Genomic DNA, 16658 nt, shown 5'->3' on the forward strand with positions numbered 1-16658 from the left:
CTCTGTGGCACACTTAGCTGATCCAGCCTCCTTTGCTGACAAAGCTCAGGAAGGGGTAGATAGGAAAAGCCAGCTCTGCTCCATGACTTCAGACACTGGGGACTCCAGGACTTTTAGGGGCCACTCTAACAATAGTTGTTACCTTTATTACCTTAGTAATAAAGTCACCTGAACTCAAGCCACACAGAGGACAAGTTAGAAAAATCAAAAATATGTGAAGATGAGAATATAAGAACCACGCATATGAAGAAATGAAACAAAACTCTCACAGAATCATTCTTACTTATAGACGTACAGCAGCAGAAGCAAAGGAATGGAGGGCATTTTTATTCCGTGCAAATGAAGTTAATTAACACTGAAAAAGGAGCCTGCCATACTTAAAAAATAAGTAGATTAAAAAAAAAAAATGCCCATAACAAAAGTGTGGCATCTGGGGCTGGCTACTTGCTTCACAACCTGAATGGAACCAAAAAGAGATACAAAGAGATGTAATCTTAAGATAGTCCAAATCATTCAATTACCCAACTCAAGGAGAGTATAATTATCCTCTTTCACTGGAGTATCATGCGGCCAGAAGGGCTGTGTTAGATGAGTCAAGAGGGCGACTTTATGATAGGAAAGGGAGAAAGTAAGGCAGGAATTAACTATCCCTTATGCCCATGAATGGGCAAAAGCAAGAATGGGTCCTGCTGGTAAGGATGGGAGGGTGGGCAGTCGCCCGGGCATTGTGGCTGGGTGTGTGTCACATCTGGCGGAGGTAGAAATCAGATCATCAAACAGCATGGATGGGAGGTTTTGGATTTTAAAACAGCAAACAGATTAGAAATGTTAAGGAGTTAAAATTAACAAAAAACTAATGTGGATCAAGACATCATAAAATCCAGCAGAGGCAGATTTTTCAGACTCGGGTAGAGGAGGCCAAGAGCTGTAATTATCCCACAGGGTACTCCACAGGCCTGGCTTCTGAATCCCAGCGGAAGAAATACATGATGTTAAGAGAACTGTAAGGCTTGCAGGAAAGCAAAGAAGAGTCTCGGCAATTTTAACAAAGGGTAGGAGCATGCAACTTTTACAAATAGTAATCCTAAGACTAAAATATCTGCGTTTGAATCCTGACTCTGTCATTGATTGGCTGGGTTGTGTGTGTGTGTGTGTGTGTGTGTGTGTGTGTATATGTGTGTGCGAGCATGCAAATCTCCCAGCCCCTCTGGATCTGAAAGTCTTCCATAAAATCCATAATATGTGATCTAAAAAGTGGTTTCAAGCTTTAAAATTCTAAGAAGTTAAAAAAAAACCGGGAAAGGAGAATACAGAAGACCTCTTAAGTAAATTAAAGGCCTACAACAACGTTGTTTTGCTCTGAAGGATAGAAAGGACCGCTTAAAGACGGAGACTTCAGCCCAGCTGTTAGACATAACCACAGCCACTCAAACCCCACCTATCCCGTGCCTAAACTCACAACTGAGAAGGGCACAGCCTGGTCTCAGGACATTCCATCCTTTGGATTATTTGACGAAGATGACGTCTCTGTCTCCTACCCTCCTGCTTCTAAAAGCAGAGAAAATCCTTCCCAAGAAAATAAACACTCCCAAACAACTGTCCCATTCTGTTACCTATTTGGATTACATAATTATTATGAAGTCAAGACTTTCTTACTGACACACCAAAAAAGACCTCTCATCTCATAAGCTGAACTGCCTTTTTCTCCACTATCCAAAGTGCCAAAAAATCTCCAAGTCCCTAAAAAGCAATCACCGCTGCTCACTGTAATGGTCATGAAAAACGGCACTGCCTCATCTCTGCCCAGAACAGAAACCGAGGTCAAAATATTTTCAGAGTTTGGGGATATATAAGTCTTGTATACCATATTCTTCAACAACAACAATAATAAATATCCTCACAAATGCCCTAAATTGCCCTACATTGGGAGAAAACACTGGATATTTTTCCAGGCTTTGGTGAGGATAATTTAGACAAGTGTACTTTTTGTTCCACCATGTATAAATGGGGCTACCAATAATTGGTAACTGGCATTGATCAGCCACTAAATAACATAGGAAGCCCCATCCCCGCCCACCTGCAAAGCAGTCATTATGAGCTTCCCTTTCAGGGGTGTTCAGGGGAAAAAAACCACTGGGCCAGGCTGACTAGAATTCCACAGAGCACAGTGCTAATTAAGGTATCTATACTTTTCCAGTTGATCTGGTTGAAGCAGCAGTAAAAACACCACAGGTTCTTTTTCAGCCTGCTGTAACTTGTTTGTCTGGATCAATGTAGAAATTTTCAGCAGCAATTTGCTCTTCCCAATTCCTCTCCCAGAAAAAAAAAAAAAAAAAAAAAGAGCTAGGATATTCCTGGAATGCCTCTTGACTCACAAATCAGGAGGGGAACCTCCTATCATCATTGTACTTTGCTCATTTCGTTCTTGGGAAAATTAAATGAGATAATACAAGTGCTGAGTAAGAACCTGGTTCACAATAAACTCAATAAATAAATGATGTCAGTCATCGTAAAAAAACAAAACCAAACCAAAAATAATTACCTGCTGATGTTTATCAACTTACTTGCAATATGGAAGACTGAAATATAAGGCAATAGGTTTCATGGCACACTCCAGAGATGTTTGTGCTGTCCTCCAGCCCTCTCACAATTAGTCACTTGCGAGCAGTAACTCAGAACTTTTTCCAATTTCACAGGTACTCATGCCCCACAACTGTCTCCCACTCCCAGTAACTGAGAAATACAGTGTTCAAAACAGTGACAATAGAAATGCAAAAGACCTTTAAAGAAATTCCACAAAGCCCCTTGGCACTGATCATATAGAAGTTTTGCCAGAAAAATCAAACATCCAACACTAAACAGATGTTGTCAGTGGGAGAAAAAGGGTGAATGAAGCACAGATTCTGAGCATCCTAATCAAACGGTTATGGCCCCATCATAGATCCGACCCCAAATGTCTAGCTTTTCTTGAAGTTTTAGGCCACAAATAAACTCTTCCTAAGGCACACCTAGCAATCTTTTGTGTTTGGCTCTGCTGTTTGGATATACATAGTATGTTTCCTGCCAGGCACAAAACCATTTTTCAACTTCTTCATGAAAATAAGGTAAGATATGCAGTAAGCAGTTTTTATTATAATTTATAACTGAATTTTCTCATTCACACAGGGTCCACCTTTGTGGTGACACACCATAGTATTGTAGCTATGCAGGAAAATCTTAAAGTCATAAAATGAATAATGTCTGAACTCTAGAAAAGATGGTACATTTATAACAGTTATGCAAATTAACATAGCAAAAAATAAGTGGCCATAAAACTTCGTATTTTTCTTTAGTATTATGCCTACTCAACTTGTAAAAGACTGGCCATGCCATAATGTTTGTAGTTTCTAAACCATGTTTTTGGAAACACAGAGGACATCAGTGTTATGCCTATTCAAATTGTAAAAGACCCGGCCACTTGGCAATTCCTGTAGTTTCTAAACCATGCTTTCTAAATTGCAAAGGGGGCAGGTACAGCCCATAACTTTACAGAAGGGCAAGTAATGTTCTACCTCTTGAATAATTGGCTTATTTCACTTGGCATAAGTTTTTATGGCAATTCTCTATTACCATGAAAGTGTACGTTCTCTAGAACTCAATAAGTGCAACTTGTAGAAATCAGGTTTTTTTTTATTTAATACATTCTAATCAAATAGTAACAGCAGTAAATAAACACTTTGAAAAACAGGCAGGTATCCCCCTGTATCTGGAAGAAAATTAAGTCAAAGTATTCTACACAGTAGAAGGGAGACAACTGTTTATGTCCATGGTTAGACAATTCAAGGACAACTTGGATATTTCTAAAGCCATTTCCAAAAAATCAATGGCAACAGGTTGGGACACAGCTATTTCAAAGGGTAAAATGCCTATACCTACATTGGTTTTTATTAACAGGGATTGAGTTGCACCTGTATAGCATGACATTCTTGTCTTTAGCCTTAAAGGAAAAGAGAAAGTCTTTTCCATTTGCACCAGTTTGAAATATTTCTGAAATAAGGCTCCCTTAAAATGGATTACTACAGTACTCATTCACATGAGAGTTCATACATGTAGTAAAAAGACAAATACAGGACTTTATGGTCACTTTTTTTGGTTGATTTGGTTAATTGCATAAAATGCGATAAATACTCACATACATAATCTGTTTAACAAAACTCCTAGGTACATCAGAATGCAAAATATAAAATGCCCAAAAGACTCTGATCAGCAGGCATATCAAATTGCAGTGAGGCCTGTGTCAGCTTGGCTCCTCCCACTTCTTCAGTATTCCTATGAGGAGTTCTTTCTCACCTGCTGGAGCCTGGACCTTTGACAATTATAATGGAAAGGAACCTAAGAAGGCAAGGCATTCCGATAAAACGCGCCTTCAGCCTTTACATGAGACATTTTATTTTTAATCTAAAAGGATCAACTGGTCTTGGTCAGCCTTAGGAAGGAAAGCATCACTCAGGTAAAAGTATCTGGAGGAACTTTAAACACCTAGCTACCTCTTCAAGCATTTAAATTAGATTAGCTTCAGCTGTTCTTAGAAAGCATTCCATATAGTTATTCAGAGCACTCAAGTTTTGGTTCTCTTTTACATAGCTGCATTCGGAGATACTCTATGTGAGACATGTTTAAAAAAAGAGAAACATTTATACCTGGAATTTATATTCTTCCAAGTAATCTTTTAGTCTTGTTGGTAAAGGCAGTCCCCAGATGGCACCGGTACATTTGTTAATGGTGAGCCTACAGAGATGCTGCAGAGATGGTGCTGACGTGTAGAGCGGTTTGGTCAGATAAAGGTGAACGGTGCCGTTCCGGGGGGCTTCTGGACCCGTCCGCTTATCCTTGCACATCTGAACATAGTAGTCGATCAGATGAACCACACTGTCAAATTGTTTAAGCTTGGATTTGACACATATGATAGAGTCCAATCTGAATTTTCCGTCTTGGTATTCGATTCGAAGATTAGTTGGTCCAGCTGATGTTTTAACAGATATTGTTAGTAGGTAGTCTGAATGCGAGCTATCTCTAATCAAGAATGTTCCTTCTGGTGCCTCTTTTAATTTCTCTTTGGCTTCATTAACAGTCATACTTCCCCAGTACCATCCTGGGGTTTTCGTTCAAAAAGAAAAAGAAAAGAGGGTAAAACAGTTATTATTAAGAATTTTTAGAACAGAGCAAGTAATTGGCAATAATTTTTTTAGCTCTAAAAAAGAAAAAAAAAAAGGTGGTGTGTGAGTGAAAGTTTACCAGGGGCCACCACAAATACTTTCAGTAGGAATTTAATAAAAATTTGGGTCAATTTTATGAACACAAACGGCGAGCCAGTTTTCTTTCTTTCTTTTTTAAAAAATTAACTTTCTGAAGCTCTTAAGATTTTCTTATAATGAACCAAAACAACATTTGCAGCATGACACACTGGCTGATGAAGCATGACACTTTTAACATTAAGTAAAATAAAGGTAAATTAGAAAAAAATCAGAAGTTAGAAATAAAAGCCAAGCCCTTTAAAAAGTGGAAAACCCGACTCCTGTAATTGAACCACAGTAAAAACAGAAGCAACTTTTTTGGATAGTTGGTGTCCCCCCAACCAAAAACAAAAAAGAATCTGCAAAGCCTGCTATGAACAGCCTTCTATGTAGAAAACACTGCTATGTACTTGTAAAAGCACAGCTCTAGTACAATAGCTTCTGTCCACTGCTTTATGACTACCTTACCAGTCACTAAGAAATGGGAAGTCCCAAGTGATAATTACTGCTTCAAGTTTACAATCTTCCCTAAACTCTTTTGAACTTTGCCCTAATCCAAATCCAATCACAACCACCGGTCTCTCCCCTGCATTCTCGATTTCATCTGCCTGCACCATCTCCCCGGCCCACCCTGCTTTCTAAGGAGGCTCAAAGACCGTCCATGTTTAAGAAGTCTTAACATTTGTGCTCCCCCCACCCCCACAATTACCAGGATACTTGCAATCTGCCGGTGCCTTCCCGGGAGGGAAAGCCCGTGGCCCACACTTAAAGACCGGAATCGCAAGCGAGAGAACTTTTCCCTCTCCCTCCCCCTGTTGCCAGCAAAATTTCAGCTGTGCCACAACTGTAAGCTTTTAGGATACGGATTTGGAAAGCCAGAATGATTTGTCAGATACTTTACTTTTTTTCTTTTTTCAGATGCCTAGAGATAACGTGCCGCGCAAATTGCCTGACTGTACTTGAAAGCGGCAGTCCCCTGGGCGCGCCGACCACGGAAGCCGCGCTCGGCGGGGGCTTCGCAGCCTACTCTCGACGCCCGGGCAGCCACCCTCGCGGCAGTGTCAGTCCCTGAACTTGGCCGCCAAGATCCTGGGCTGCAGCCGCAGCTCCGCCCGGGAGCCAGATGCTGCTGGGCCTGCGGGGCCCGAGGCACCCACTTGCTGATTGCACCCCGCGCAAAGGGAGGCGCCCGACGCTTTCCCCGGCCGGGGTTCGAGCCCGGGCGCCTAACCCTGAGCAGCTGCGGAAAACAGTAAAGCTTCCAGCGTGCTAAGAAGCTATTTCCAAGAAGCCCTTACTGCGCTCTGCCAGGCCTGAGTCCCTGGAGAACCACTTTCCTTACGCATTCCCAAGGACCCAGGACCCTGCGAGCGTGCTCTCCGCGGTCCCTTGGAAGCAAGGGACGTATTTCCATCTTATTCTTTGCTTCCCACCTCGACCCCGCTTCCTAGCTGCGTCTTTGGGGAGGCGCCCCTTCCCGCACGCGTCGCGGCCGGTCGGCTCCCTACCTGTCTGACCGAGCTCCCGCAGGGCCTTCGCCAGACGCGCCGCCTCCGGGGATGGCTCCTCCGCCGACCCCGCGGTCCCCCACTGGCTCCGCGTCCCTTCCCCGCCATTCCCGGAGGGCTCGAGGCACCGCAGGGTCATGAGAGAAGGGTCACCGCGGCAAAGACAGGTGGCCGCCCGAACTGGGGTCAGAGAAGGGTTCGCGTCCTTCCTTGAAGTCAGTGCGAATCCCAAAACGAGTCCCTGCGGGGTGTCCGAAATGGTGGCAGAGAGGGAAGGGATGGGGCTCTTTCTCCCCAGATCCTGGAGGACGGATGACAAAGTCCCTCGCAGCCGCGGTCACCCACTGATCGCCTACAAAGAGAAAGCGGGAGGTTGGGTCAGGCCAAACTGGACCCCTGCGGCTGGGGTGGGGGTGGGGAAATAGACGTGGAAAATCCCAGGGACTCCTCCGCCTCTACGTTCCTGCACCATTTAACCCCAAGCTTCCAGTTAGCGCCCTGGCCCAGCTCTAGAGAAAGGACAAAGAGCAGAGCTCCAAGACACAAAGTTGGCTGAAGAGGTGGGGGGCGGAGGTCAGGATGAGGGTGAACAGGGTGTCTTCCCGCCCAGGGCCACTAGCTGAAATCAAAGACTGGCGACCTAGGAAGAGCAAATAGTCACCTGCAGATCCAGTGGGAATAGGCCCTTGTCAAGGACAAGTGGAAAAAATTAAAAAGGAAAGAACAGGAGAGATTCCCCAAATTGGCATTCCGGTCTCACACCTGGCGCAGCCCGAGGGCCCCCAGGAAGAAGCACCCACACAAACTTGGTTCTCCGCCCTAAAGCGCTGCGGGGCCCGGAGGCACCAACCCGGGGTGCGGAGGTGCGGGAGCTGCCGCATCTCCGCCCGGCAGGCTCCTCGCTCCCCTCCCCCTGCTTCCTGGTGCCCGCTCTGGCGGGGTTGGGGGCGCCGCGGCGGTCGCTCCCGGACCAGGATGGCTGCGGTGGCTCTCGCCGCCGCGGGCGCTGTCGAGGAATCGGCCCGAGCGCGCAGCCCTCGCGGGGCTCCGAGCCGAGGCCGGGGCCGAGCGGGCGGTCGCGAGCGCTGCCGAAAGTGCAAACCACCAACGCCGCGCTCTTACCTCGACCTCGGCCGCGGCCGCCGCCGCCGCCTCCGCACCAGGCAGCCTCCTCAGCGGACATGGGGCGGGGGGGGTGGGGGGGAAAGGGGAGGCGGGAGGGGCCCGGGAGAGGAGGGGCGTCTGCCCTTGTTTCCCCCGTTAACGTTTAATTTGGGAACGAGATGCCCGGGGATGCAACCAGCCCCGCGCTCGGAGGCGGCGGCCGGAGTTCCGTGCGCAGAGAGCACACAAAAGCCTCGAGGATCGTTGCCTCGACCCCATCCCCCACCGCGCCGCGACGCCCCCTACGGGCTGGGACACCCCCACCCTCGGACTGCTGCCAGGTTTCCCTCCGGCTGCGACCCTGGAGGTGGGAAGGAGAGAGGGAGGGAGGGAGGAAGGAGCGAGGGCGGGAGGCAGGCCGGTGGGGAGGAGCGGGAGATTAGGTTATTAGGAGGATTATTAATTTGAATGGCAGTTTAGGGGAAATAAAAAAAAAAAGAAACTCCAGACACTTCCAGACGCCGAGAAGGGGCCGGAGAAAGCAGGCAGCAACGCCAGGCCGCGGGGGCAGAGCCGCGGCTCGGACTCTCTCTTCCCCGGCGCTCCGAGCTGCGGAAGCCCAGGCCGTCCGCCGCTCCTCGGCGCACGCGGCCGCGCCTCGCCGCCCTCCCCGGCAACTCTCCTCGGGGCGGAGCCTTCGGGCTTCCCCCGCTACCGGTACCTGCCGCGGGCGCCCGAGCTGCGGGCACGGGGGATCCTGAGGCTGTGCGCCCGAGATCCCGGCGCGCACTGTCCGCGGGCCACGCGGTGAGGGTGGCTGCGGGCGAGAGGGCTCATGCTTCAGGGAAAGCCCAAGGCCCGCCAGCCGCGGCGGCTGCGACGAGACTTGGCAAGAGTTAAACGTCGGTCCCAGGAGCAGCGAGTGCGCGCGACTTCCCAGCCCGACGCGCCTCCCTTGCTCCCCGCCTCCCTCCCCAGTCAGCGCTCCGCTCGCGCCCCGCCCGGCTGCTGCGGAGGCCGCTTTCCAGGAACTTTCCAGGAATCGGCCTCACGTGACCGCGGGCCCCGCTACCGCTTTAAAGAGGCTCGGTCGCAATACACAGGCTTCAGGGAAGACCGGGCGAGAGCGCTCGGGTGCAGGACGGGCGGTATGCACGCCCGAGGTCCGTCTGCCTCTGACCCCACACCCCGGGGTGCTCGGGCACAAGCTAGAGATGTCCCCGGCCACCGGCCACAGCCAAGCCCGTTTCGGCGGCTGGAGCCCGCCCCGTACCCGGGCCAGCTGAGCGCCCGGGTTCAGGGAAGGATAGCGATCCTTGGCCCTTGGCCTGCCACGGGGGTGGGTTCCTCTAAACATCCCGGCGGCGCCCCCTCGACGCGACCCTCCTGGCCGCCCATTTGCGGGGGGTGGGCGTGCAGGAGCGACTGTGGGTCCTCGGAAACCAGCCTCTCCGGCTCTAAGACACATTGATGGCGTGGGGACGCCGTGCTCGGCCCGGTGCCCACGGCCGGGGACCGGAGGCGGTCCCCTTGATCAGGTCCTGGAAGGCAGCGAGCGGGAGAGCAGCGCCTCCTTAAGCCGCGCCAGCTGTCCTTAGTCCCCTCCCCCTGGCGCTCCGGCTCCTTGTCACCCGCACCTACCCGGCTCCTCCCTTCCTCCTCCCCTCTGCTCCTACGTCTCCGGTAGACCCGGCGGCCCGCCCCGCTCACCTGCGCCGGCTGCTAAGGGGGCGCCCTTACCTGCGCGCCCGGAAGGGGCTGGGTGACTGGCCTCGGTTCCCGCAGTCCAGGGAGTGTCTCTACCATTCCCTGCAGGGCTGACGCCCCAGGGCCGGGATTCGGAAGGATCCCCGCACCTCTACCCTACCTGGGATTCTCACCTCCAACCCCGTTGGAGGCCCCCTGACCTTAGTGGAAACTCATGTCCTTGTCTGCGCACCCGCCCCCGAAATATGACCTACTGGAAATGTGACCTACTTTTTAAAAGAAGCCCTTAACAATCACGGGAAAACCGGATCCAAAATTTCGATAAGCATTTTTATTTGAAATACTATTCTATTGCATCACTGCTCAAAAGCTTGAAAGGTCAATGGCCACTTTGAGTTGAGGCCGTGGCTATGGGAAGTTGGGCGAGGAAGGGGGAGGGGTGGGAGGGAGGCGCATCTTGCAAACCTTGCCTGGTGCCCCCCCTGCCGGTTCTTGGAGGAAACGTGAACCAGCTCCCAACCTTGGGGTCTGCAGCCGGGGACCAATGGTTTTCTCAATAATTTTCCTGCTTTTGAGTACATAATTCTATGCAGATGATAAGCAGATGAGTCGGGGAGGGGGGCATTTCCCAGCTAACAAAGAGCTTTGTTAACGCTGGAGCCGTGTGTCCTTAATCATGTTTCATTTTTTAGAAAGAGCCTTTTATAGTGTGGGCGGAGCTAACTGAACCCTAGTTAAAATCCTCTACAAAGTAGTTGAATAATTTTGCACAAGGCACTTACCCTCTTTGGACCTCTGGCCCTTTTTATAACATGAAGGGCTAGATTCGGGTTCTGGGTGAGGGACTGGGATAAAGGAACAAATCAGATTCCATGTGAAGCCTGTGTACAGTCTGAGGCCCCAAGCCTTTTAAGAACCACTATGTCTACTAGGGTTAATTGCCCTCTAAATTATCCTAATATGGTTTCTTCTTCCTTGATGGAGAATCCTAGAGGAAGGGTGTACCCACACTTTAGCTTAAATAAAAAGGTATTTATTCCTAAAATTGGCGGAGGCGGGGGAGGGGACGTGACCAAGTCTCTCTCTGTCGCCCAGGCTGGAGTGCAGGGGCGCGATCTCAGCTCACTGCAACCTCTGCCTCCCAGGTTCAAGCAATTCTCCTGCCTCAGCCTCCCGAGAAGCTGGGATTACAGGCATGCGCCACCACCACGCCTGGCTAGTTTTTGTATTTTTAGTAGAGACGGGGTTCACCCTGTTGGTCAGACTGGTCTCGAACTCCTGGGTTCAACCGATCCTCCCGCCTCGGCCTCTCAAAGTGCCGGGTTTACAGGCGTCAGCCACCCCTCCTGGCCCTAACATTTTTATAAAGTAAGTTTAATATCTACTTGATAGTGGGTTGAAATGAATCTTCCAGCAACTCCTTTTTTATGTGCTTTCCTGTTGCCTTGGTGCATGCTGTTCCCTCTTCCTAGAATGCTCTAACCCCGATGGCTGCATCACACTTGATTAAAAGAATCCTGGCCGGGCACGGTGGCTCACGCCTGTAATCCCAGCACTTTGGGAGGCCGAGGCGGGTGGATCACTTGAGGTCAGGAGTTCGAGACCAGCCTGGCCAACATGGTGAAACCCCGTCTCTACTAAAAATACAAAAATTAGCCGGGTGTGGTGGGGCATGCCTGTAATCCCAGCTACTAGGGAGACTGAGGCAGGAGAATCGCTTGAACCCGGGAGGTGGAGGTTGCAGTGAGCCGAGATGGTGCCACTGCACTCCAGCCTGTTTACCTCTCTGACCTCATTTCCTCCTGCTCTGTTCTTTGATCACTCTGTTCAAGTTACATTGGACTCCTTGCTAATTCTAGAACTCATTAGCCTTGCCCCTGCTTCAGGGTCTTTGTATTTGCTGTCTCCTCTACCTGTCATGCTCTTCTTTTAGATAGCTGCAAGGTTTACTCCCTCACTTCCTCAAATCTTTATTTAATGCCACCTTCTTAGTGAGACCTTGCCTGTTGGCTCACTCAGAATTGACCCTCCCCCTGCACATTTCTGTCTCCTCCCTGCTCTAGTTTTTTCGTTAATCATGATCACCATCTAACCTAGTTTATGTCTTATTTCTCCAACTTACTTTCTCCCCAACTCTGCTTCATGTATTTGTACTTGCATTGTTCACAGCTGTAGTTCAGCACCCTGAATATAGTTCTTAGCATGTAGTAGGCATCCTATATAATCATTGAATGAATGGATGGATGAATGAATGAATGCATTATCACCATGGCTTTAAAGTTAAGCTGTCCAGGTATGAATCCTCACTCTGCCACCACTTGCTACATGTGTGATCTTTGGCAATTTATTTAGCCTCTTCTGGAGATGATCATGGCCCCTACCTTACAGGGCTTCTGTGAGAATTAATCGAGCTAATCTATGAAAAGTGCTTTGGAACTTAGCAAATACTTAATAACAATTAGCTGTTATTTCAACTGTCATCCTTTTACTCTCGGTGAGTTTGGATTTTTCTCTCTATGGATAAGATTGTCTTACATTTGCCTATGTAAAATTCAATGGTCACCTCCACCCCCACCAAACCTCCCATCCTGTGGCTTCCAGAGAACGTCATGTAGTTGGTTCCCTGGAGCGCCCTTTTGGCTTTAAAATTTACAGGTTTCCAAAGTGATTCCATTTGTCCCTAGATTTTCAGACCATATCTATTCAGTGTGGCAGGTTCATGGCTGCAGTGATGAACGGTTATTCTCCATGAGGAGGGAAGGGAGAAGATTTTCACAAAGCTGGAGCATTTCCTCCACTGCCTGCACTGAGGAGTTGCCAAGGCTTGAAAATCTCTTCTGTGTGCCAACCAGAACTGGACATTTCTGGTTTTGCAATGCAGACGTTCTAGTACTGGAATTGACAAATGCTCCACACTGATCCAAATTGCCAGGAGGGTTTTTCAGTGTGTGTTTGGGGGATAGGGTAACAATAGGATGGCCTTTGGAGATTGTGTCTGACACACCTGTGGGCAGAAGGTAGGCTTTAAGTATCTACCATCTCTTCCTTTTAGAGTTTGCCATCTCCCTACCACCACTACCACACACAGCACCCTCAGGACTCCCTGTGATCCTGGGATGCACTCAACGAAGAGTGTGTGACCCAGGTGAGCCAATGGGAATGACTCTAGCTCTTGGACATAGAGGTTTGTCCAGTATCACAAGTCCAGTAGAACCAACCAGATTATTTTTATTTTCAGGATTTGATGGAAATGCTACAAGAGAAGCAGGCTCTCCCCTTCTGAAATGGTGAGTGATAATGACCATACAAGTCAACTTTTCCACCACTTGGAGGGAGCCTGTCAAAGAACAAAGGCAACAGAGAAGAGAGCAGAGCTGAGGGTGGGTGAGAGGGAGAAATTCCTGAGTGCTTGAATCCCACATGCCGGAAGCCGCACCACACTTGGGCTTCTCAATACAGGAGCCACTGAGTTTATTTTTTCCTGACCTGGTTGGATTTTGGCATTCTCAAGAGTTTGGGGGTTGGGTGGGGGGCATTTAGGGGAGAGAGCAGAATGCAGAATTGAGAAGGGGAAGAAGAGAGCTGCCTTCCACTTTAATGAGCATCTCCTACTTTTCCTCTGGTGCTTCTCAGCACTAAGTCCCTTTTACAATATACTGCTTGCTCCATCCCCATAATGGAGGACACTCACTGGTAGACAAAGGAAGAGGGAAAGGAGCAGAGCACATGCCACTGGCATTAGTGCTCTGGGCCCAGGATGGGGCAGGGAGCAGTGAGGCAGATGGCTTTCTCCTAGACTTCTGGGACCCAAGAACATGGTAAATGTCCATGCCCTCTGTCTTTCTGCCCACAGAATGGAGGGGAGACATGTTCTAGGACAGCGGTCAACAATCTTATTTAAGACACAAATCAATCCGAAATTCTGGTAGAATCTAGAAACCAGAGGTCACAAACCACCTGCCTATGGGGACCATATTTGACTCACTCAGAGTGTTCTGGTTGGCCTGCCAGGATTCTCTAAAGAAAATGTGAATAAAATTGAGATTTCATCTCCAAAGAGAACCAGATTTCTGCTTTCTCTTAACCAGCCATAAGGTCTGTCAATACTGGGTCCCATTTCCTCAAGGCAGTGATCAACTGAAGCAGAGGAGTGATTGCCTGCCTTAGAAGGCATGTGCCCTCCCATTTGCCCAATCCTCACCAGCCCCAACGTCTCCCCAACACTGAGCATTGCTTGCCTTTTGTCATCAGTCTTGCATTACTGTGTTTCTTATGGTGGAGAGATATTTATCTGGATCCAAGTCTCTACCAGAAGTGACAAAATAAAAGACAGACCCAGAAGACTGAATATGTCAGAACAAAAGGGAGAAGGCATATTTCTCTGTGGAAGAAAATAATATTCCTCTGTGTTTAAGAGACTGGGTTCTCACACCTGATGTATTTCATTCTTCTATATTCCCACCTGGCTCTGCAGGCATTTATTGGCAGGCTACATCTAAGACTTTCTCTGCAGAAAAATGTTCTAGATGCACAGATTTGGGGGCTTGATTGACAACCTGACACCTCACTCTAAATCCGCATGGGTCTGTTGACCTCAGGTGAGAACACTTGTTCTAAGGGAGTGGAAGGTCTTTATTAAGATACTCCTGAGAAATAAAAGTCTGCCTTCAGCATTGTATGGGACTCTTTTTTGTTTGTTTGTTTTTGTTTTGAGACACTGTCTCTGTCACCCAGGCTGGGGTGCAGTGGCACAGTCTTGGCTCATTGCAACCTCAAACTCCTGGGCTCAAGCAGTTTTCCCACTTCAGCCTCCCTAGTTGCTGGGACCACAGGTGTGCACCACAACACCTGGCTAATTTTTGTACTTTTGTAGAGACAGAGTCTCCTTTTATTGCTCAGGTTGGTCTCAAACTCCCAGGCTCAAGTGATCCTCCCACCTCGGCTTCCCAAAGTGTTAGGATTACAAGCGTGAGCCACTGCACCTGGCTGGGACTCTCTTTATTGGAATTGGTTTGTATAGTCAGAGGATCATCAATCAATAAGACTTTGGTGCTGGGAAGGACACTATTTTACTCATGCAGAATAAATTTCTTTATCTCTTTTCTCCTCTGCCATGGTGCTCTAGCCTTCTGGCTTCCTTATTTCCCAAACACAACAATCCTGCCTCAGGGCCTTTGTACCTGCTGTTCTCTTTGAAATGCTCTTTCCCTAGTAGTCCCATGTCGCTGCTCCCTCACTCCATTCACGTCTTTGCTCTGAGTGGCTTTCCCTCCCCACTTTATGTAAAATAGAAGCCCCACCAGTGACCATTTCTTCCTCCTGCTTTATTTTTTTATCCTAACACTTTACTACTCTCTGACCATATAATGGTTACTCATTTATTTGCTTACTGTCTTTCTTCCCACTGTGATACAAGCAGGGATTTTGTTATATTCACCCGTATATCCTCAGTGCCTGCAACAGCTTCTGGCCCAATATAAAGTTATTGAATGAATGAATGAATAAATAAATCTAATGCATCTGTAAGTGAGGGAACTGAAACACTTTTGCCACCTTCTTTCTGCCCTGGATCCACTTTTTTTATCTTCCCCTGCTTCGATGTGCTTCCCAGCTTACTCTTTGGCTTACCCTTCAGACTCTGGTCTGCTACCAAGAGGAGCTTGGCTTTCTTGAAGTTTCTGCTTAATCTCCATGAGCCTGGCCCCAAAACAATAGTACCTAGTAGACAGCATGAGAGAGATTCATCAAGTCAACAAACATGCATGAATACTTACAATGTTCCAGGCCTTGCAGAACCCATTAGGGGGGCTCAGCCTTCCTCTTAAAGAGGTCTAGTTCTAGTGAGAGAGAAACCATCAACAGATAATTCTAACAAAGGGTGAGAAGTCATGGGAGAGTGCACAGAATGTTTTGCAAACAGCCAGAAGCACCACTGCAATCACCTTGGGATGTCCAGAACGGCATCACAGTAAAGGGGACCTGGATGGAGGCCCCTAACATCTCTGCATTTTTGTTTTCCCATCCATGTCATGAGAAATTTGGACTGGATGAGCTATTAAGTTTCCTTCTCATTTGAATCACCTCCAGCCTCTTCTCCATGACCTTGCAAAGAGCAGTTGATGGTGTTATTAGACCTAAGCCTGGTCAGCCTCTAGGTATGTTTGACTTTCCAGAGAGGTTCACAAAGGTCAAGGCCTGGTGTGATGATGTGGTAAGCAGAGCAGGCAGAAGAATACCTATCAGTAAAGAACAAACACCACTCCTGGCTTAGTCATGGAATTCTGAGAAGCAGCAGCACCCAGTGAACCAACCTGCAGGCTGGCAATCACGGGTGAGGCTACCTTTAGCCAAGGCTTGTGGCAGAACCACATGAGGGAGGCCCTGCAAATAGTAGCTGCTTCCTCAAACCACAGGACAACTTCTATATACATTCCACATGGAAAGGCCAGCTGATCACACATATAGGCCTTTTCTGCTATCCTATTGCGTTAAATTTACAATCATAATGATCATGTCCCACCATAAAGGAATGTGATGTAATAATATCAGTTTGCCTTTATCACTTTGCCTTTATTTATGGTTTTAATCTCTCTTCACCAACATATTATAGCATATGCCTGATTTTATTCTTGTAGCAACCCTTCGATGATGGTAGAAAAAAATACTTACCTCACATGTAAGTAAATTAAACCAAAGTACATTAAGTAGGTTATTCTGTACTTGTAAACAAATTGTCCTTAGGAAGACAGTATAGGGTTTAGTATAAATGAAAGTAACATTTTAAGTGAGAAAGTAGCTTGGCAAGTAAGTTGCTTTTAAAATAGATGATTCAAATCACTGAGTACTATTCCAACAAATATAACTATAATATTCTCAAATGTGATTTATAATATTTAAACATAGGACAGGGATAAAGAATTGAGGAAAATTGTTTTTTTATCTGTGTTGTTATCAAAAACTCTCAATCGAAAAAAAGTTACATTTCAGTATGTGCCAACAATTCTAAAATAAATACTAAAGTCAAGTCTTGTTTCTCATACAATACCAAAAAAAATAAATAAATAAA

General features: G+C 47.7%; 1 protein-coding gene across 5 annotated transcripts in view; it reads right to left on the bottom strand.

Moving 5' to 3' along the window:
* Positions 1-8846, bottom strand: part of LOC100604623 (suppressor of cytokine signaling 2) — a 338229-nt gene extending 329383 nt beyond the window's left edge. Inside the window, exons 1-3 of one of the 5 annotated variants that reach the window (XM_030819847.1) lie at positions 8607-8846; positions 6782-7133; positions 4680-5131 (exon numbers count right to left, since the gene is read on the bottom strand). In XM_030819847.1, the coding sequence (XP_030675707.1) occupies positions 4680-5131; positions 6782-6920 (591 nt within the window). In that variant the 5' untranslated portion in view covers positions 6921-7133; positions 8607-8846. Of the gene's footprint in view, positions 1-3648; positions 5132-6781; positions 7272-7903; positions 7992-8606 lie in introns of those variants that run through there. The other 4 variants (XM_030819848.1, XM_030819850.1, XM_030819851.1 and 1 more) reach the window with 4 other exon arrangements.
* Between the last annotated feature and the right edge of the window lie 7812 nt (positions 8847-16658).

This window comes from Nomascus leucogenys, chromosome 10 (assembly GCF_006542625.1).
Source record: "Nomascus leucogenys isolate Asia chromosome 10, Asia_NLE_v1, whole genome shotgun sequence".
Taxonomy (NCBI): Eukaryota; Metazoa; Chordata; class Mammalia; order Primates; family Hylobatidae; genus Nomascus; species Nomascus leucogenys.